At 35.6% G+C, this 24303-nt stretch overlaps 2 protein-coding genes across 3 annotated transcripts in view; one reads left to right on the top strand and one right to left on the bottom strand.

Annotated features, from left to right (window-relative positions):
• LOC128202292 (uncharacterized) lies at positions 1-3255 on the top strand. The gene has a single exon (XM_052902061.1). It carries the CDS (start codon positions 123-125, stop codon positions 1698-1700), a length of 1578 nt encoding a protein of 525 aa, XP_052758021.1. The 5' UTR covers positions 1-122; the 3' UTR covers positions 1701-3255.
• A 9790-nt stretch (positions 3256-13045) lies between these two features.
• The window catches only part of LOC113510992 (uncharacterized), a 35397-nt gene continuing 24139 nt past the window's right edge, over positions 13046-24303 (bottom strand). For both annotated transcript variants that reach the window (XM_052902109.1, XM_052902110.1), the window contains 7 exons: positions 23732-24006; positions 22829-22960; positions 21569-21701; positions 18640-18758; positions 16508-16737; positions 14767-14950; positions 13046-13336 (listed from right to left, as the gene is read on the bottom strand). In XM_052902109.1, the coding sequence (XP_052758069.1) occupies positions 13190-13336; positions 14767-14950; positions 16508-16737; positions 18640-18758; positions 21569-21701; positions 22829-22960; positions 23732-24006 (1220 nt within the window). In that variant the 3' untranslated portion in view covers positions 13046-13189. The remainder of the gene's footprint in view (positions 13337-14766; positions 14951-16507; positions 16738-18639; positions 18759-21568; positions 21702-22828; positions 22961-23731; positions 24007-24303) is intronic.

Below are 24303 nucleotides of genomic sequence, written 5' to 3' on the forward strand. Positions count from 1 at the left end.
CTCTCGGGGACCTGGTCACCAGAGGAACAGAATCTTCACTGCAATCAAAAAGAGATGTTGGCCATACTTCATGCTCTCCAAAGTTATGCTCCTCAGATAAGTCGCAGCTCAATCCTAATTCAATGCGACAGCAAAACGGCAGTCGCTTATCTACAGAAAGAAGGAGGTACAAAATCAATAGCATTATTGGAAATAACTTCACAAATTCTAAATTTACTCGATCATTATCAAATACATTTCAACATACATTACCTTCCAGGCAAATTCAACAATTATGCCGATCATTTAAGTCGCCATCGCCGACCCCCGGAGTGGCATTTATTACCTGCATGTGTGGAAGTAATCTTTGCAAAGTGGGGCAACCCAATGATAGATCTTTTTGCATCAAAAACGGCACATGTAACAAGCAATTATGTGTCTCGAGATTTAACCGATCATCAAGCCTTATTTCACGATGCATTCAGCGTCCCATGGAATTATCCAATAGCATGGGTATTTCCACCCCCATATTTGGTTCCCAAAGTATTAACTCACTTAAATCAGTCGACGGGGACATTTTTGTTAGTAGTTCCTCGGTGGGAAAAAGTATTTTGGCGAGCGGATCTGAAAACCCGCGCGCTATCAGCACCGTTTACTCTGAGGAACCTCAACCAACATCTAGTCGATACGTCGACAGGCCTCCCACCTCCGAAAGTAGACGAGATTGTACTGGAGGTGTGGAAATGTGGGGGTGGTCTTCAGCGATAGAATCATGGAACTCTGAACAACGCTCATTACTCAAAAACTCATGGCGTAAGTCTACTTTGAAAACTTACCAAACAGCATGGGCACGCTGGATTTCTTGGTGTAGAAATAAAAGTATCAATCCAACAAATCCAACTGGATCACAGTTAGCTCAATTTTTATGTGATCTATATTTAGTAGATAAATTATCTTATAATACGATTCTTCTACACAAATCAGTTGTTGCCACTTTATGTAATACCGATATGTTTTGTCAACTAAGTTCACATGTCCTAGTAAAACATATTTTAAAAGCAATTTCCCTAAAAAATCCAAAAACTTGTAAACCACCCATTTGGAATGTCAGTAAGTTGTGTCAATTCCTAAACAATTGCATAATAGATATGAATAATATATTTCAAGTATCACGACATACTGCCATTTTGTTACTACTATGCTCAGGCAGACGTATTCATGATTTAACGTTACTCAGGATAGATCCACCTTACTGTGTAAAATCTGATGATAATATAATTTTTTGGCCCCAATTTGGCTCAAAAACTGACAGCAGTACTTATAGACAATCTGGTTGGAAATTACTTTTAAATCCCGATAACCGTAATCTAAATCCGCTATTTTGGATAGAGAGAACTATATCTTTGTTAAAAGAAAGACGTGATGCTACAAAGTCTTTTAATTTATTCATTACAATTAGAGGTGTTGCCAAGCCTGCTTCACGAACCGTAATAGCTGGATGGATCAGAACGCTGTTAAAGGAAGCCGATATAGCAGCTACTCCAGGAAGCGTTCGATCAGCTGTAGCCTCTAAAAGTTGGCTAGAGAATCATTCTGTTGAAGATATTCTAGCTCGTGGGAATTGGCAATCTGTTAATACATTCCAACAGTTTTATCGAAGAGAAGTTATTAGGAGCGATAATTCTGATACCATTACTCGATTGTTTAATCCAATTACTTGATTTATCATGGGTTTCGTTTGGTACTGACTAATAATTAATAAAATCATTATAATTTAGTTATACTTAATTTTGTTAGCACAAGTACATGAATTATGTAATATTTATTATGTTACCTAATTATATATAAAATAAAGACGAGTTTATTTTTGCTGTAACCTACTCATTATCACATTGGCGTTTCAATTACTTATTATTCAAAGTACCTAATTATATAGAGCAAGCAGGTATGGCATTGCATATACACCCCTAGTTCCTATTTCGATAACTTAATGCTTCACAAGTCCTGAGCTTTAAGCCCACCTTGTACCTTTGTGTATTAAAATTTAATTAAACAAAGAAGTAGTGGCGTCACCAGGCAATAACAAACAGGTCTCAATGTATAAAGCTTCCAGTGACGGTCAAGTACTTTAATAGCAGCGTTTTACCTGAAATAAAACGCATATTAAAATACTTACCTCACTGGAAGCTTTAATTTTATTTTGCCTGGTGAAACATTGAGTCAATGACGATAGGAAGCACATTTTTACAAAAGTAAAAATCGTGCATTCCCGCCAGGTGTCGCCACTGAGCCGGAAATTCCGGTATAATAATAATAATTTAGGACTGGCTAACGACGGAAACGGAAATGCTCTCTCTCAATGTATAAAGCTTCCAGTGAGGTAAGTATTTTAATATGCGTTTTATTTCAGGTAAAACGCTGCTATTAACTATGTTAACACTATGAATTACATAAGTTTATAAACTCGGAATATACTTATTTACAACTTGAAATATATTTAAATACGTATAAGTAAAGAATTCAAAATATTTAATTAATTAAGTAAACACTAATAAATATATGAAACTTGAATAAAATTAAATATCAATACAAATATAAATAAAATATATTAGTGTTTGCACACATATTATAAAATACTAAAAATAATAATACTAAAATCGTGTTTATAATTATTTATTATTAGTTTTTCTTTTAAGTATATAATAATACACATTTAAATATCTATATCAATATAATTAATAACAAAATAAATATTTACTAAGAAAGAGTTACAAAAACAACTTTTTCTGTCGCATAAAAATAGTTGTTTAAATTTGTTTAATTGTAAATATTTTAATCTTTACTAAGAACGTGATTAAATATAATATAACAAGAAAATATAATTTCATACTATGAATATAACAATAACAACCCTTTTTTTCCCGTTCCTGTTAAAAAACCACCAAGGGCTAACTGCAGTTGTTAACCCGCCTCCAAACGTGGCAATTATTGGCAAAACCCACCAATCGACTCCCTATTGAGGGGGGGGGGGGTTTGTTCAGCAGTGGACAGTTAATAAGTGAGACAGTAAAAATACAACATAATAATAAATTGTAATTAAATTTTTATGTTTTATTTTAATAATTATTTTAATCTTTTATATTAAATTAAATTCAGTCATATATTTAAAAAAAAATGTTAGTAAAAATTTGAATAGCTAGATTGTATATGTTTACCTGTATTAGGTAATTAATGTAAGACAATTTTAAATAAATATTATTTACTATTTTGTAATAATACGTTTATTAATATACCTAATACTAATTAATAGGGGGGAAAGGGATTGTTAGTGTTGGAGACAGAATCCCATTGCTAGCAATATACCCAACCAGGTCGACCTCCTCGCGGTTCCCCCTGGAAACTATCATGGTTAATTCCTGATGAATTCATCATGATGTGCTAACTGGCCTGTTTTCATTCTCATCTATCACCCTTCACTGGTGCTCCGCCAGCGTATCCCGTTAGCGCAGGCGGGGTTACCATACCATTTTCACCCATAAAAAAAAAATACTAATTAATAATTTTTATTTCTATCACAATAGAACTTCATTTTACATTTTACAAAATAGAATATACATAGTTTGCCATTGGGGGTGGACAGAATCTGTACTAGGATACTCTGTGTTACAGCATCTCATAGCGTACTCCTCAGGAGTATCCTCATTTTTGAGCATTGAGGTCAAAGACTCTATCGGCTGTTTAATTTTATTCATTTATTGTTTAGTAAATTAACCACCACTAGAGAGATGGCTGGAAATTTAAATAATAACTGCCATACAATCATGTCAATATCCTGATCCTCAAACTAACAAAGATTCTTTATGGTTTGAGGAATCAGCCGACTAAAATCTGGGAGCTCAACCAACAACAAAGACCCAGATCCTAGACAATTCAGAAGTGTTCTTTTTCTCAATTTAAGACTTTTACTGGAAATCGAACTCGGAACCTCGTTTACCTAAAGCAATATACCCACCACTGCGTCTAAAGGTTATCAAAATTATGACACAGCTGTGTCTAATTATATTTTTTACAAACAATATTTACAATTAGTTATAAATAGTCTCCCAACGCACCACATCGAGGAAGCGTACCCAAGATACTGGCAGCTCCTTTTTGGATTCTTTTTGGATCTTTTGCGTAAAGTAGCTACCAGCTCTTGGTCTATCAGTAACCTCGATGAGGTGCGCTGCGATCATCTGTTAAAAATGCTTCGCTTCTTAATCCCACGGATCCATAGTCTCTACAGTAAATGGAGAGAAAGAATAAGACCCCATCCAGATGTGATTATTTCGCCTCTTTATTAGTTCCTGCTGCAGTATCCGAACAAGAGGACGACTTAGATAAAAGACTTGGTGCAGACGTATCTAGACACGTCTTATCCCACACCAAGCACTTCCCCATTTTTCAAGGGACCAAGGTCACATCATCAGGTGTGACCATTTTGTTACCGGTCAAATTTTCTTATATACAGATATTTCTTACATATAATATATAGCACGCACAAGCACGCGTACACACGCACACATACACAACTTCCAGATTAAATTATAATTAAATATCTCTTTGTATAAATTATATTTATTACATTGAATTCACTTATTATATTACAAGTACTTAGTAAGTAATCCTGCGGAGTGAGGCTCCGGTGACCTGTAATATAGGTATTCTTATACCTATCTCAGGCACCAGTCTCTCACAGTTATATTCATAATTTGATTAATATAAGTATTGTATTTCACTGTAATGAATTGTAAAGAGAAATTAATCTATTTTTTATTAATATTATTATAGATATATTATATGGGACTAATAAAATTCTTACCTTTCCTAATCTTCTTATCTAATTCTGACCCAATATATTAATAGAGTTAAATGAACTATATAAAAACAATGTAGGTATTGTAGTCTGTTCTAAAAGATTCGATTCATAGAATTTTAACAACATTTTATAAAGAACTCATTGTCAACAAGAGATAAGTTTATCATGGTTTCCTTTATGTAATAATAATAAAGTAATATTATGTCATGGGGAAAAATCTCCCCGTCTTTTCAATTCAGGGGTGGGTAAAAGGCGATTAAATAGCCTGCGGACAAAAGTGGTCACACATACACGTGTGAATCGGGTGAGGATTGTTTTTTTTTAGTGAAGATGAAATGGTCACCTCGCCTGCGCTATTGGTATACGCTGGCGGGGCACCAATGAGAGTGAAGGGTGTGATATGGCAGTGAATTTACAGGGTACAGAGGATTAACGCATTGGGGTATCATGGGCGAAACAGTATACTCTGTTATGTACTTGATACTGCTCATGATTATAGGCGATGGTTACTACTTTCCATCAGGTGGGCCGTCAGCTTGTTTGCCTGGATATCATTGTTCGAGCTCTTCATTCAATTCAATTCAATTCAATTCAATTTATTCATAACAATATTACATTGTGTCGAATAGGTATGATAGGAATTTTACATATAAACAATGTCAGATACAATCAACGAATTAATAATAATAACAGTTTCAGTCAAAAAAAAAAAAAAAACAAGCAACCACAAACAACTCACAATTAATATATCCCTAAAATTCATTTATTTTATAAATACATTTTTCCAACAGAAAGGCATGGAGTTTGATTTTTAATATTCTCCAATTTTGGATAGTTTTCAGATTAATTGGTAATTTGTTATACAATTTCCTTCCCTGAAATTGCGCTCCATACATAACTACGTTTAATCTTGGTTGTATGTCACTCATAATGTCTTTACGTCTAGAACTTGTACGCAATTCCCTTTCTTGTGTCGTTTCACATCTGGGTAGATTTTTAACAAAATTTACAATAACAATCAATACATATGGACATTTGGATAATATATCTTTATTATTATCATTATCATATTAGTCGTAACCTGTCCACTGCCTCCTCCATAGATGGGAGCCGTTCTTTATGCTTCCATAAGAAATGGCTCCGGTTTCCCCAGATTTGTCCAAGTTTAGAGGGCATCCGGGAGGCGTTCGGGCTGGGCGTAATTTAAGGTCTTGGGCCGTACGCGACACACGCATTGTAAAAAAATCTTTTTTTTTTAATACAACTTAGAATGGCAAACAAGCTGACGGCCCACCTGATGGAAAGTGGTAACCGTCGCTTATAGACATAAGCAGTGCCATGGACATAACAGAGTATACTGTTTCGCCCATGATACCCCCCATGCGTCGCCATTCCTGAGGACTCAGGTGTTATTCCTCTGTACCTTGTAAATTCACGCCATTCAAACCGAAACACAGCCATGCAAACACAACTGCTTCACACACTAAAACACGAATGGGACAGAGGTACCCAAGCAATCGACTTTTGTACAAAGTCTCCCTCTGGGAAATACATAGATATTTCTATATTAATATATGGCTAGTCACATCCCTAGTCTTTAGTATTTCTGTATTTAAATATCCTAGTTTTGTATCAAGGTCTTGGACGTTTTTCTGTTCTAGCTCGAGCTATAAGATTAATCTTATATCCGAGGTTACACTATTATTTATTCTGAGCACACGGTGTGTGCGGTCATCGATGATCATTTGAACTTGATCACCCGTGAAGGATGCCATCCGCATTAATCACAGAACAAGTAGGACACTTTGCAATCACGTCACAATTATTATTATGCTTTTGATGTTTCCATCTTTTAACCGACTTCAAAAAAAGGAGGTTTTCAATTCCGTTGCACTTTTTATATAGTTATAACATTAGTAAATACTAAAATAATAAAAAATACTAACATTAGTTTTAAGAATATTGTTACTAATACATATTTAATGGACCAAAAAAGTCCGAAATAAAAATTATTATTATTATAAAATGATTTGGATTTTTTTTTATTGACAACGACATTTCTATTTCGTATTGTTAGTAATGGAGACTAAGGGCCCTATTGCTGGCAATATACTCAACCAGGTCGACCTCCCTGTGGTCCCCTTGGAAACCATCGTGCTGAATTCCAAGTGTATCCATCACGATGGGCTAACTTACCTTTTTTTTCCATTCTCACTTATAATCCCTCACTGGTGCCCCGCCAGCGTATACCGATAGCGCAGGCGGGGTAACCATTCCATTAAAAATATTTTTTATGTGATTGTTTAAAATTTTTCCTTGTGATTACTAAACTGCTTGTTGCGAAGCGAAATATATAACGTGACATTACGCGTTCTAAATTTAAAATTTTTTAATGCACGATATCAACTAACATGCCATCGTGCATTCTCGAAGACATTTTTAGCGAAGCGACGTGTTATTTAGATTGATTCTTTTTTTAAAACTCGTAGACATTGGCGTCAACTCTGACGCGTCATTTCTTATCTTTAAAATTAAATGTACAATCTAATATTACAGTACGTATGTCGACCAAATAGGCGACGTGCTGAAGAAGGGCCAAATTAAAAGTACCCGTAACCGGCGAGCGTGTATGAAAAGATTGATGAATGTGGAGGAAGCGAAAGAGGTTTGTTTGAATCGAAGCATTTGGCGTTCCATTGTTTCTGCCTACCCTAATGGGAGACAGGCGTGACAGATATATATGTATGTATTACAGTATCCTGTCGTATCAGCCGTTAATAGTAGACAGCTACTGCTAAATATAAGCATCCCCATAGGAGGGGGGGGGGGGTTGCCAGTTTTTGCCACGCTTTGCAGGGGGAATGGCAAAAGCAGTTAGGCTTTGAGGATATTATATAATATTACAGTAAAATGATTATTTTAAGGACCAGTAAAAACTAATGCTCTTAATCATAAAACCTATTATAATAATCTATTACAAACTTATTCTAAAAATTTTGAACTGTTTTGTCTCTTTCTTTCACGCTAAATGTAGCTAATGTAATTGGGAATGCCCAATTTGAAAGAATGTAACAAAATAGTTGAATAGCTAAAATAGGGTTTTTTTATACATCATAGAATGCCAATCAAGCTGACGGTCCACCTGATGGAAAGTGGTAACTGTCGCACATAGACATGAGCAGTACCGTGGACATAACAGAGTATACTTTTTCGCCCATGATACCCCCCATGCGTTGCCATTCCTGAGGACTCAGGTGTCATTCCTCTGTACCCTGTAAATTCACTGCCATATCCCACCCTTCAAATCGAAACACAGCCATGCAAACACAACTGCTTCACAGTAGAAACACGAATAGGACAGAGGTACCCAAGCAAACGACTTTTGTACAAAGTCACCCTCTGGTAATAGGTTTATAATAGCTATTAGTTTTTATGAATAAGGGGGTAAATATTTAGTAGAATTGTACTAGGACTTATTTACATTTGTCTTGATTATCCAATACATGCTAGACTTACAATAGATACTTTTGATAGATAGATAGATAGATAATTTATTTGCATTACTTACTTACAGCACACAAATTACAACATACATATACAAAAAAAAATACATTGATACATCTAATAGTATAATAAAATAATGAAGCATATTTTGAATCTGCTTTTTAATAATTTTAAAACTGTTATTAAAAACACTTATTGAACAAAGCCCATTACACACTAAACGATTACAAGTTGCATTTCGGTTGTACTAATAGTTGCAACCGAATGGCTTTGTTGCAGTCGCATTTATTATTGGATCACGCTGTGTGCACATGTTGTGGCAAGTTTACCTGATCAAAACATGTACTTGCATGTTATAATTTAAGTTTGTATTTGTAAACTTCTGTTATGTGCGCTTAATAAATTAAATTAAATTAAAATAAAACATGCATGCATGGTGTTAGTGGATCAAGTAAGGGCTTTTAAAGGCCATGTAGTTTTAGACATAGTACCTACATTTATATAAATACACATAATGTTAACAGAGATTTAAAAGAGTAACTGTTGAGTTTCTTGCGGGCTCTTCTCTACAGATAACAACTTTCTGAATCCTGCATTCATAAAAAAAGGATTTAAAAGTGCTTGTAAATAAGTCTATTTGAATAAAGATGATTTTAATTTGATAAACTATCAAGTTAGATTTTTTTTTTACAACGCTGGGGGCAAACGAGCATGCGGCTCACCTGATGGTAAGTGACTACCGCCGCCCATGATCACCCACAACACCAGCGGCATTGCAGGTGTGCTGCCGGCCTTTTAAAAAGGAATATACTGTTTTCTTGAAGGTTATGTTGTCGTATCGGTTCGGAAATACTGCTGCTGGAAGTTGATTCCAAAGAATGGTTGTGCGTGGAAGAAAGTGCATGAATTGTAATATTAGTGATGAATTTCGGCAATCGTGCCCAGAATTTTAGATTATATACATAGGGTATTGAGTTTCAAACATTTCTCAAAATTTTGTCAGCTAATTTAATGTTATACGAAGAAAATTTATTTAAATTTAAACAACTGATTATTTTTAACTTGTTTTTTATTCTAAGTTGCATAAAAAATACAAACTTTATTTATACAATTACGCTACAAAAAAATGTTTGTAAATAAATTACATAGTCAATGTTGTCACAGATATTTATTATTTTCACAGATCTGTTTCTTTTAACGCGCCACCTACCTATTTATGCTTTATTTCTTTCTACTCAAAGGTTGTCTGGAAGAGATTGCTTAGCAATAAGACCGCCTTTTGTACTACACTATACGTATTGAAAATTGTTCAACAAATCCTGTTATGTTGGTGCAATAAAGTGTTAAATAAATAAAAAAAATAGTTCTCTCGTGAGAATGCTTGCCCAGAGCATTAGATCATTCATCATCATCTTCCTACCCTTATCCCAATCATTTGGGGTCGGTGTAATATGATTTGTCCATATTACAAAAAGATTTGGTTTTCAGTTTTACGACCGGCCGCCTGCCTGACGTCAACCCTCTTTGGGGACTACATTATTATTAGTGATTAAGTACTAGCATAGTTTTTAAGTACACTTACTAACAAAAATGGATCCAAGTTGTTTAAAATAAATAAAATTAAAATTAGACCCCTCCGCATTGTCACACGTTAATGTAAAAACTTATAAATAACATAGATGAATAAATACTATATATAAATAATGAATGCACATATCTGTCGTTCTCGTCGCCCATCAGTGGGCACGCACAATCGCCCAACCCATAATTAAACCATACCTTTACGGGTTAGACGACTTTATGCTACATTAATGTTGGCAATTTTAGTTATAACAACTGACTGTAGATGTTGATATGCCAATTAGTAAGTTAGTATGTTAGTTGGTTAGCAAAAATTAACTGCCTATGGTTATATCTACTTAGAGATCTTTCCTTGATGTTATGAGAAATTAACCAAGACATTTGCGATGAATATATATATCTTATATATAAAATTCTCGTGTCACGGTGTTTGTTACCAAACTCCTCCAAAACGGCTTTACCGATTTTTATGAAATTTTGTGTGCATATTGGGTAGGTCTGAGAATCGGCCAACATCTATTTTTCATACCCCTCAATGATAGGAGTGACCCACCCCTAGATTTTTTTTATTTTTTTGACAATTTTTTTTATTTTTATTTTATTATGATTTAGCATTGAAAAATACATACAAATTAAAATTTTTACGTTTTTACGATCAACCCCTGTTATTTTATCTCAATTTTTATATGCCGCAACAGGGTTGCAGGATGACAATCGAATATAATAATTGTAGTACGATATATTTTCATGTATATTTCTAGAAATAATGTATATGTTAAAACAACCTTTACCGAGTATATATATATATATATAATTCAAATCATCTTTATTCAAATACAAGCACTTTTAAATTTCAGCTTTGACTTCCACGAGACAGGCTTTGCCTAGTGTGGGGTCATAGTTCTATTGTACTACAGGCTAATTTTGTTTAAGTAAATAAAGTTATTATTATTATTCTTATTATAAATCATCATTTTTTATCGAAAGGTTCGAAAAGTTGTTAACTGTTGTGAAGAGCCCGCAAGAAACTCAACAGTTACTCTTTTAAATCTCTGTTAACATTATGTGTATTTATATAGATGTCTGATACCGTGTGGTCCCGGCATAGAATGGGCCACATCTTACTTTCCCGTGGGTGTCGGAGGCGACTAAGGGAGGGCGAGGGATGGGCAGCAGCGGCCCTTTTAAAAGATCTCCAAAGCCTAACTGCGGTTGCCATCCCGCCTGCCAAGCGTGGCAACTACTACTACTACACTACTACAGCTGATATGATGATGATTTAAATGTCTAAAATTTAAAGTGTGTAACAGAGAGGCAAGATATATTATTGGAGTGAGTTAATAAAATACTTACCCATTTAGTTAATAATTAACAATACCATATCTACAAGATTACTATTATGGTATCAAGGTAATTAAAACATAAACATATCAATAATACTTTCATTATCTTATCTAGAACAGTAATACTCAAGATCTACTGGACTAGTGGTTCTCAAAGTTATGAATTAGGTCACATCGTATAAACGTTATTTTTTCGCATATTAGGCAGTTTAATTTTTGAGTATTAGGTACCTAATAAGCTTAAAATTGACCATTGACCTTGACACAAGCAATCTATACTTGAAAATACATATTTCTGTTTCGTCTCTGTAACCTGTACCTACATTCTAGCAAAATAAATTTATTTCATTTCAAATTCATTTCATTTCATTTCATTTCAAACGTTGATAAGAAAGGATTATTGATATTAGGCTAACAACCCCACTGCTATTAATATTCAGATTCAACTTCAGTTCAGATATGTCCAACAATGGACAGTTAACGGCTGATATAATACGATATGATCGACCAACTGACCTGCTTCATCCTCACCTATCATCCCTCATTGATGCCCCGTCAGCGTATCTTAATAGCGCAGACGGGGTTACCATTCCATTTACATCCATAAAAAAAAAAACACTCATAAGCCACCTCCGCTTAGTAGGGGGGAAAGGGATTGTTACAGACAGCCTCATTGGTAGCAATATGCCCTATTAGGTCGACCTCCACGTGGTTCCCCCTAGAAACCACCGTGAACAATTCTTGTTGAATTCGTCATGATGGGATAACTGACCTGCTTCATCCTCACCTATCATACTTTACTGGTGTTCCGCCGGTGTATACCGGTAGCGCGGGTGGGTTACCACTCTATTATTAATAAACAAAAACCTCCCTTTAGTGTGTTTCTGTGGCCTCTTTTAAAGTTGCGTGCACAACTTTGAAAACCACTGTGCTTAACGGATTTCGGTGAGTTTTCCATTCTTATATTATGCAAACGGATTTTGTGGCGGTTTATTTTGTTTATGCAAAGTATCTAAATTTAAAGACACACCAGGATATTATGGTTTATTATTGTATCTAATGCAGGGTGAGATATGATAATGCAGTTACTGGGTATCCGCAAACCACGATAAGCGGCTAAACTTTTTTGCAGTTATTTTCGCCAATTCGCGGTCGTACGAATTGTGCGTTTGCGCGTAATACCTAATTGTATAGAATAATTAAAAAAAAAATGATCCATGCTTACCTTATGAACTCATTACAGCAGTAGTAGCTAGCAATCATCTTTTATATATATATATATATATATATATATATATATATATATATATATATATATATATATATATATATTCATACTAGATACTACTACTGGATACTACCAATATAAGACTGGATTGATGAGGGGTTCCAATGGGAATGATATACGGGAACTACATAGAAGCGGGCAACGCCGCGGGTAACGACTAGTTGTTGAATAATCCTATAGATAAATGTATTTGGCCGCTATATTATACTTTTTGAATTAAGTACTACACCAGTTGGTAGGTAACGTTTTTTTTTATATTAAAACAGAAAAAAATAGTATATTTTCTCTCTTCGTTCTATTCCTCTAATAAAATTCTAATTGGTTAACATACTTTTATGGTCATGTTAGACTGAAGTTTGGTAAAACAGTAAACCATTTTGTCGTTTTTCCATCAATATTAGTTTAGAGAAAATATACAATATTAATAGGTAAAAATACTCCGTAAAACAATAATATATTCAAGTCCCCACTCTGTAATAAATTTCGGTATACATATTTCCAGATATTTTATTTTAATTTCATTGCTATTTTTTATCCTATTTTCTTGAAAAAATTAAAAACTCTACAGAAATATCTCTAGAAAGGTACACTAACTTTCAACTTAAACTTTAACTAACTTTAATTATTCCATCGATGTTATTGAAATGCGAATATCAATATGAGTATCGGCACCGCGATCACACAAACCAGGTATACGGAGGTCCTCGGCTCACACTCGGAGATGATGACGAACTGCTCGTTCCACAACGAGTCGTTGTTTCTCAGTGGAACTTCGAGTACCACCTAAAATTACACCGAAAATTATAAACAAAAAAAAAAAAACTTTTAATATATTATCATATCATTAATTGATTAATTACTGTAACATTCTAATCCTAATTGATAGGGGGGAAAGGGATTGTTAGTAATGGGGTCTAACTGCCCCATTGCTGGGGGAAGGGATTGTTAGCAATGGAGTTTGACAGCCCCATTGCTAGCAATATGTCTTATTAGGTCGACCTCCACGTGGTTCCCCCTGGAAGCCATCGTGAACAATTCTTGTTGAATTCGTCACGATAGCGCGGGTGACGTTACCATTCCATTATCACCCATTAAAGAAAAACTGCCCCATTGCTAGCAATATACCCTAAGGTCGACCTCCACGTGGTTCCCCTGGAAACCATCGTAGTTAATTCTAGTGCAATTCATCACGACGGGCTAACTGACCTGCCTTTTCATTCTTACCTTTCACCCTTCATCGGTACCCCGCCAGCGTATACCGTTAGCGTAGGCAGAGCTACTATCCCATTATCATTCATTATTTATTAATTCACTCTTGCGCCACCTACCCATTTCTATTTTCCTTTAACTAAAGGTTGTCTGTAAGAGATTGCCCTAGCGATAAGACCGCCTTTTGTACCTTTATGTGTATATTTCAATCTGTATTTATGTTACTGTATTACACTTGAATTGTCCAATTGTCATTGTATATTTTTGTTTATGGTGCAATAAATAAATAAATTCGAAAATTGGTATGGATGGAGGATGAATGGAGGATGCATGGATGAAATGAAATGAGTTTATTTGCATTAAACAGTTAAAATTGTTAACATAGACCAAGTAGTATTAAGTTTGGCACCTATTTAATTGCCTCAAGCGAAATAGGCATGCAAATATTTATATTTTATAAAATAAGCGAATAAAAACAAAATTAACGGTTATATTTTAAGAATTAAATTTATGATTAATGAATAAATTTATTGATTTATTTAATTACTTATCTCTAATTATATATCTAGGTTATTTATACATCAATGTATTTATAAATTTCAATACAACTAGGTATTAAAAGATACTAGTTGACACTTTTGTTTGTCCTGACTTTATAATACAAATTTATGATACATCATTATAGAATATGCCACTTATATGGATTATATTTAGAATAAAGAATAATAATAAATAATAATTAAAAACGTCAATTAACTATAAGAATAAATAATTAAGAAATTGTGAATTTTGTAAATGTCGAAATATGAAATGTCAAATTTTTTTTTTTTTTTTTTATTATTGCCAAAATGTTTGTTAATCAATGAAACACTACTGAATGGTTTTGAATGAAATTTAGTACACGTGTAGGTCATATCGTAACTTAGCATATAAGGTACTTTATGTATGGATTCATGCAGGTGAAGCCGCGAAATGCAGCTAGTATCTACACGAGTATAACTTACTTTTTGACTGGAGAATATATCAAGGGCCAGGTCACATCTTTCCGTGCTGTTCTTGCACTCTCTCAGCGCTGTTCTGGCGACGTCATACCTCGTTTTCTGAAGGTCAAATTTGGCTCTGATGAAATTTGTTTGCACTTCGTTTTCCGAGTTGAAAACGAAGAAATAGTAACCGTTTGCTGGGACCCTGAAATATATCAATGAATGAATTGATTCCGGAATAACAAGGAGTCAGCTTGTTACGAGTAATAAACCTTAAAATTATGTTTGTATGATATTTTTATTATAATTGTTACGAAAGATAGATAGATAGATACTCTTTATTGTTTCCTCCAAAAGATTACAATAGTAAACTTATTATAGATACAAACAATTACAAGAAATGATCACAGTGAGAAAATGGGCGACCTTATCGCTAAAAGCGATCTCTTCCAGCCAACTTTTGGATGGAGAGGAGTCATTATAAATAGTTTGATCAGAGGCACGATGAAATTCTTATATATATATATATATATATATATATATATATATATATATATATATATATATATATATATATACATATACATATACATAAAATAAGTTTTGTTAGACATAATATGATATACAATTTATATACCATTAATTGTTATTGTCATGTAGTCTTGAATGAATGAATAGAATGGGCCATCTCTTCCTTTCCTGTTAGTGTTGGAGGGACGGGCAGCAGTATCTCTTTTAAAACATCAAAGCCTAACTGTAGTTGCCAACCCATGTGCCAAGCGTGGCAACTTGGCAACTATTGGCAAAACTCTCCTTATGGGACAGACCTATGCTTAGCAGTGGAAGGTTAACAGCTGATATGATGAATTCTATTGAGAGATAAATATCTTAAATTTTGTTTGATTACTTTTTTTGTATTTACTGTGTCTCACTTGCGCCACCTACCTTTCTCTTTATAGGTACTTATCTATTATTATTTTAAATTATTTAAAAGAAGAGTTGTATAATATAGCGGATTCGTTGTCAAAGAGAACAATTGTAATAACTTACTAATATTACTCGGAATCAATCGGTCAATTAATTTATTTATAAGCAAACCAATCTATTGATTGACGATTATAGTATAATGATTGATATACAGTCAATTGTAAATGCACATTCCTTCAATACAATGTTCTTTTGTGTTCATTTTTACATTCATTTTTCTGTGAATTCAAGGTTACATTATAGTTCTATCGGTTTTTTTTTAATGGGTGATAATGGAATGGTAACCCCACCCGCGCTATCGGTATACACCGGCGGGGCACCAGTGAAGGATGATAGGTGAGGATGAAGCAGGTCAGTTAGCCCATCGTGACGAATTCAACAAGAATTGTTCACGATGGTTTCCAGGGGGAACCACGTGGAGGTCGACCTGATAGGGCATATTGCTAGCAATGTCGATCTCCATTGCTAACAATCCCTTTCCCCACAGTTCTATCGGTTAGACCTATATAGAATCTACCGAAGAGAATTAGTGAATGGAGATGTTTTAAGAGAGACAATGCTGCCCATCCCTCGCTTTCCCTAAGTTGCCACTTACGACTAAGGGAAAGCTAGGGATTGGCAGCAGTGTCCCTTTTAAAACATCTCTAAAGCCTAACTGCAGATGCCAATCCGCCTGCCAAGCGTGGCAACTACTGGTAAAACCTCCAAAGGAGGCTTATGTTCAGCAGTGGAACATTAACGATGGTGATGATGAAGGACCAATGAGGATATGTACCTGTAAGTCAAAGCGTTGGATTGGGCTGCAGACATCTTATCTTCGTCTGTCGCCCTAGTATTACAAGACGGGTGTGGTGTAAGCGGCAAGTTGAGGATCAGACCCTCGCATTCCAGCAGCGCCTCCTCACTGCTGGAGAATGATGACCAGAACTCCGAGTTGCTCATATCGAAGGCTGTGGTTTCGTTTACTTGTTCGTGGTGTTCAGCGTAGCCGTCCGGTTGGAGATCCTTTAATTGATTAAGAAGAAATTACATAATAATATAAATTATAATTAATGTGATAATATATTAATGCACTGTGATAATTAACAAAATTTATTTCTTAAAATCTGGATACAGAGGAATAACACCTGAGTCCTTAAGAATGGCAACGTATGGGGGGGTATCATGGGCGAAACAGTATACTCTGTTATGTCCATGGTACTGCTCATGTCTATGGGCGACGGTTACCACTTTCCATCAGGTGGGCCGTCAGCTTGTTTGCCATTCTAAGTTGTATGAAAAAAAAGAATGATAACTTTATTTGCTCGAATACAGGTTAATACATTAGAAGTATTTAATGTTAAAGAAAAGACTCACTGCATTCAACCGTGTGGCGTGCAAACATTTATGGTAAATTGGAATTTGTTCTTAAAATTTTGCATTGAAATAGTCTTCAAATGAATAAAAACATTGCCCAATTTCTTTTTTACAACACAGGGGGCAAACGAGCATGCGGCTCCCCTGATGGTAAGTGACTACCGCCGCCTATGATCACCCACAACACCAGCGGCGTTTCAGGTGTGCTGCCGGCCTTTTACAAAGGAATACGAGGTTTGTCCGGAAAGTACGTATAAAAGTTTTTTAAAAATTTTATTTTACAATTATTCAGGTAAATCAATTTTATCCCCTTCAAAGTACTCCCCCTGTGACATAATGCACTTGTGCCAACGCCGTTTCCACTGTGAGAAGGCTCCTTGAAAGTCCTCTGGTTGTAGGTTTCTCAGCTGCCCCGTCGTAGCTTTTTTTATCTCATTTATGTCCCCCAAATGCCGCCCCCGAAGTACCAATTTGGTTTTTGGGAACAAGAAGAAGTCACACGGGGCCAAATCCGGCGAATAGGGGGGTGTTCGGTCACCGTAATGGAATTTTTACTCAAAAACTCACGGACAACAAGAGAGGTGTGGGCAGGGGCATTGTCGTGGTGAAGAATCCAACGCCCCTCTCGCGCCAATTCTGGACGAACTCGTGCCACACGAGCTTTGAGGCGTCTGAGCACATCGACGTAGAATTTTCCATCAACTGTCTGGCCTGGAGGGACGAATTCTTGATGGACAATCCCCCGAACATCGAACTCTTTCTCGGCCCTCTCTGAATCTTTTTAGCCACTTGTGGACGGTTGGTTCCTTCACAGCATCATCCCCATAAACTGTTCTGAGATCGGCAAAAATTTCACGGCCATTCTTGCCGAGTTTCGAGAGAAACTTGATTACGACGCGCTGCTCTTCAACGGAAGCGGGCTCCATGCCGACGTGGTTTCGTTAAGAGGTAACTTCACAGATGGCGTGACAAGCCAGTTCGCACCGCACGGCGGTCAGACCAGAACTGAAGCATTGTTAGGGACATAAGGAAGGGGTCCTGCGCTTACCTGGCCTCCCCACTCCTCTTTCTCGCATTCCAGAACACTTTTATACGAACTTTCCGGACAGACCTCGTATACTCTTTTCTTGAAGGTTATGTTGTCGTATCGGTTCGGAAATACTGTTGCTGAAAGTTGATTTCAAAGAGTGGTTGTGCGTGGAAGAAAGTGCCTTGAAAAACGCACGGTGGAGGACCGCTACTCGTCCAGATGATTGGGATGAAATTTTAGTTTGTTTCAGTGGGTCAAGTCGGACAGTATTGCCCAATAAGCAAATTGTAAAGTTTTTCATTAATTTTTTTGTCTGTCAGATCTCTGTATTCTGTAGGTAATTTATTATAGTTTTTTTTTTATACTTATTGCTGTATTTTGAACTTCGTTTGCTCTGTATGTACGAGTAACAGTTAATAGTGAAAACTTTATTGGTTAACAATTATTTATTATGTAATATTTTATTCGTTAATTGTATTATTTGTTTCCTAAATACGTATAAAATATTTTAAAAAATTTACCTCTTCAGCGGCATAGTTCCTCGCTTCATCATCTTCGTTCAATTCCTTCTGTAATTCAATTTCACCTAACATCAACTGCCTTTTAGTTCGGGCCTCGTCACGAGCGTCGCGACGTTGCTCTAGAAATAAAAAAAAACGATACTGTTTTTACATCCAATAGTGTTACCACAATTACAATCAACCTGTGAGATCCCAGTGTTTATTTATTTATTTAACTCTATATTGTACCAGAAACATAAAAATAAACAATGACATATAAACAATTCAAGTGAAATACAGTAGCTTAAAATATATACATAAAGGTACAAAAGGCGGTCTTATCGCTAGGGCAATCTCTTACAGACAACCTTTGGTTAAAGGAGAACAGATAGAAGTGGGTAGGTGGCGCAAGAGTGAATTAATAAATAGTGGTTGATAATGGAATGGTAGCCTCGCCTGCGCTATCGGTATACGCTGGTGGGGCACCAGTGAGTGGTGGTAGGTGAGGAAACCAGGTCAGTTGGTCCATCGTGACGAATTCAATCAAATAATTAATCGTGATGATTTTAAGGGGAAAACGCCTGGAGGTCGACCTGATAGGGTATATTACTAGCAAGGGGACAATTAGACTTCACTACTAACAATCCCATTCTCTCCAAATCCCAGAGTTGGACACAGATCTCTTCTCAAAAGAGATGGTTCCTTAAATAATGAATACGGAACTCCTACAAGTCTATCCAGGGGGAGGGGACTGTTAGTAAGTAATATATCCTATTCTCATTCTACTCGTATGGCGTGTGGTCCTGGCATAGGATAGGCCACTCCTTCTATTCCCGTGAGTGTCGTAAGAAGCGACTAAGAGAACTTAGTCGGTTGAGGAAGGAGCAGTACCATCCGTCTTAAAACATTTTACCACAGGGAGATTGTATAAAAGTCGATTGCTTGGGTACCTCTGTTCCATTCGTGTTTCTACCGTGAAGGAGCTGTGTTTGCGTGGCTGTGTTTTGGTTTGAAGGGTGGGATATGGCGTGAATTTACAGGGTACAGAGGAATAACATCTGACTCCTCAGGAATGGCAACGCATGGGGGGTATCGTGGGCGAAACAGTATACCCTGTTATGGCCATGGTACTGCTCATGTCTATAACCGACGGTTACCACTTTCCATCAAATAGACCGTCAGCTTGTTTACCATTCTAAGTTGTATAAAAAAATCAGTAAAAGCCTAACTGCAGTTGCCAATTCGCCTGCCAAGCGTGGCAACCACTGGCATAACCCAAGGGGGAGGCTTATGTTCAGCAGTGGACAGTTAAAATCTGATACAATGATAATCAGATAATCACGATGACACTATGAGAATAATCGCGTGTAATATACTTGGTTTTTCTATTGTAAGTTGTAATACTACCCAAATATTGGGAATTCGTTAAAATTTCATAATGTGGTGACACCTCAAATATGTAGGTACATAGAAAAAAGACTGTCCTTGTCTAAGAGGTTATGAGATGTTCACAGTGTCGATTCTGTCACAGTTTTTACATAATGTTGACTTAAGTTATGATAATGTGTATGGTTGGTGTAAAGATTTTAAGTTTTTTTTAGGATTATCTACTTATCTATAATATTTATTTATTTATTTATTTCTTGTATTATAAGACTTTGTACAATTGACGAGTTTAATGCCATATAGATTTGTCTGCCAGCTAATCATTTGGTAAAAACAGAAAGCGTATGAAGGACAGATGTGGTGAAAAATGCGTTACATAATTATAGTAACGTACTGAAATAATTATACATAATAATACATAAGAAATACACATATAACACATAAACACTATTTTTAATATATATGGACTTATTATTTTATATTTTTTTTTATACAACTCAGAATGGCAAACAAGCTGACGGCCCACCTGATGGTAAGTGGTAACCGTCGCCTATAGACATGAGAAGCACCATGGACATAACAGAGTATACTGTTTCACCCATGATACCCTCCATGCATTGCCATTCCTGAAGACTCATGTGTTATTCCGCTGTACCCTGTAAATACACGCCATATCCCATTCTTCAAACCGAAATACAGCCATGCAAACACAACTGCTTCACGGTAGAATCACAAATGGGACAGAGGTACCCCAGCAATAGACTTTTGTACAGTCTCCCTCTGGTATATACATATGCAATATATATTATACACATATCAAAACAACGATAAACATTGCGAGATATAGTAACTATTGAGTAATTTTAAACTAGAGCTGGTTTTGTTGACTCAACAAATAATTAAATATATAAATAAATAATATTATAAATAATAATATTATATATTTGATTGTTTATTTATTTGTTTGTAATGGATAAACTCAAAAACAATACAATCGTTTTTAAAAATTCTTTCAAATATAGAAAGCAAAAAAACATTATGAGCGAGTAAAATAGGCTACATGTTTTTTTCGAAAATGCTATCTACCCGTGTAAGACCTTCTTACCAACAGCATTCGGACCAATTTCAAAGTATATCTATCCTTTCAAATATAAATTTTCCAAATTAGTTTATAAACGACGGAGTTCTGAGGTAACAAACTTAAAAAGGATAAGCAAGCTGAAGTGGCAATAGGCTGGTCACATAGTTCGAAGAACTGACAACTGGTGGCGAAGAAAGGTTCTCGAGTGGCGACCCGTACGGGCAAAGGCAGTGTATTACGACCCTACACTAGATGGAGTGACGACCTCACATGCATTGCAGGGAGTCGGTGAATGCAGGTAGCTTAAGAATGTTCCTTATGGCAATCTATGGGGTAGACCTATATTCAGCAGTGGACAGATAACAGCTGATGATGATGATAATAATAATGAAACAGAAAAAAAAATACAAACGAATAGAGAACCTCTTTTTATGAAGTCGGTTAAAAATATGCTAATTATATAATCAATGAAATAACACTTACGCTGTCTGCGTGATCTGGTCTTCTCCTCGTCTATCGCCTCCACCAAGATGTTCCGCAGCCTGTCCAGTTCCTCGCTGCTTCCTGTCAATACTGACATTATGTCGGATTTAGTGGGCTTACTCCCTGCTGTGGGCTGTAATATTGCAAAAATTTAGAGAAGCAGCAGGAGAGAAATACTAGTATTAATTTAAACAAAAAGGGCTTTGAGACAATAAGCAGATTTTCGTGTTACAAGTGATTACTTACGGAATCCAAACGTGGCCCTACAATAGTTGCCCATATGCAAAAACTTCAAGTCGCTCCGCAAGCTACGAAGAGGATTACCCTCGGAGTTTCTTTGTTTAATTGAATTAAAAAATGAGGATATCCATAGATAAATTAAAGTGACTGACATAGCCCGAAGGATAAACAAGCTGAATTGACAATGGACTGGTCACATAACTCGAAGTTTTGAAAATCGATGGGTGACTTTCATAGTGGGGGCCTCGCTAGATGTAGCAACGAACTCAAATGCATTGCAGGGAGTCAGTGGATGCTGGTAGCTCGGGGACCGTGTCTTATGGCATCTATGGGGGGCCTATGTTCAGCAATGGACAGATAATGATGATAAAAGATGATTATGGGTTGTACCCCCAAATGTTCTTTACTTAGCCGCTCATAAAATAGAGAACTTAACCTAAGGGTACCTAAGACCACCGGAGTTCATCAGCGTGTGCAGTTTCAGAGACATTTTTATATTGCTAACTCTTCTAATATTAGGGCACAGGGTCTCAAAGTAGGCGATAATGATCCCTAGTGAGCGTTTGAGCCTTTTAGGGAGGCGATAGAACACCCAGAGAAAATTAGGACGCTAGAGATGAGATCATATTTTTTAAATTTGACTCCTCCATAGGCTTCTACAAGGAATAGTCCTGAGCCACCTGTACCCACTGATTCCTTGCGGGTAGGATATCCCAATAGAGTAGTATATGGCAGTGAAATTACAGGTACGGGAATATTACATCACAGTCGTCAGAAATGGCTACGCCTGTGGGGAGCCATGAATAATTTTACTACTCGTAGGCTTCGGTCTTTAGCCAGCAGTCACCACCTTCAGTCATGTGAGGTGTTAGTTTGTTTGTTATCTTAATTGCATAAAAGTAATTTTGATCTTTTGTATCATAAGATCTTTTTCTTAGAAGAATAAATTCCAGATTTTTTGTATAGCCTATATTTAGGATAATACAGAAATGTAGTTAGATAGATTTTGGATTCCTTTACCGCATTGTACTGCAATCCCATGGTTTCATGCAATTTAGACAGCACTCTCTTTCCTCTATCCCCTAAAGCTTGTAATTTCTTCAGAACATCTTCGAAAACTTCTTTTGAGTTCATTTCCTCGATATGGGGACTCTGTAAATTAACAATGTTAAATTTAATCAAAGAAACATAAAATATTAGACAAAAGTCGGGACATAAGTTGTCACATATTTATTTAAATTTTGGTACACATACGAGTATCTGTTAATGGAAAATTATTCACACTCATCCATAAACGATATATCCCCGATAAAAAAAAAACATCGCTGCAAAAAAACATCTTAAAATTCCTATCACTGATAAGAATTCGCAGTAACTTTAAAAAAAATTATGGAAAGGTCGTCATAGGTTTTCCCGAATGAAAAAACTCATTTGTCTTGTCTCTCAATAATAATAATAATATTGTATCAGTCGTTTACTGTTCATTGCTGAACACAGTCTTTCCCATAAGGGAGGTTTTGTCAGTTGTTGCCACGCTTGGCAGGCGGATTGGCAACTGCAGTTTGGTTTTTGGTCATGTTTTAAGAGAGAGTTGAGTTGAGAGTGAGAGAGAGCTGTTGTCCATCCCTCAGCCATACGCTCCCTTAGTTGCCTCTTACGACACCCACGGGAAAGGAAAGGGTGGCCTGTTCTATGCCGGGACTTACACGGCTAAATAATAATAATAATGTAAAATTCTTTATGAAAAACAAAATATTACATTGATATATTTACTTGGCATTATAGTAGATACTTGAGTCAAATTTATACACATTTTATAACTGTATTATTATAACATGCTTCTAATTTTACTATGTCACGTATTTCTATCGACACTAGATCTCTACAGATTCTATAAATTGTAAAAATATTATAAACAATTACCGGTGTTGTGTAAGCAACATCAATCACTTTTAGTCCAACAGGAATCGATTTATTTTTTCCATCACTTTCAACTGCATCTTCTTTAATAGTTTTATTTTGAATTACTTCTTTATTTACATGTTTATCAATACCAGTCACTTTGCTATCTTTTTCAGTAACTTTTGTTGCCTCAACATTATTTGTAGCTTCATCTATAGGAATGGTAGTTGTAGTTGTTTTCTCTGTATTAACTGTTTGATCAGTATTATCTATTTGAGTGTCATTCCCATCAATATCTGTAATAGATAATATTTATTTGTATTGTAGTAATTTGAACTCAATAGAAATGATAAGTGATTTGAGTGGTTACGTAGTATAATATTTATTTATTAATTCGGTACATCAGATAGATAGATAGATAGATAATTTATTTGCATTACTTACTTACAGCACACAAATTACAACATACATATACAAAAAAAAAAGCGAGATAACATAAATGATTAAAAAAAAAATACATAAAACGAAATACAATTTTCGTTTGTGAGTGTGCCATAGCAATACAAAATGGCCACAACTCAGTTTATTGCTTC

The sequence above is a fragment of the Galleria mellonella genome, unplaced genomic scaffold (genome assembly GCF_026898425.1).
Source record: "Galleria mellonella isolate WM207_F2 unplaced genomic scaffold, CSIRO_AGI_GalMel_v1 utg87, whole genome shotgun sequence".
In the NCBI taxonomy this organism is placed as follows: Eukaryota; Metazoa; Arthropoda; class Insecta; order Lepidoptera; family Pyralidae; genus Galleria; species Galleria mellonella.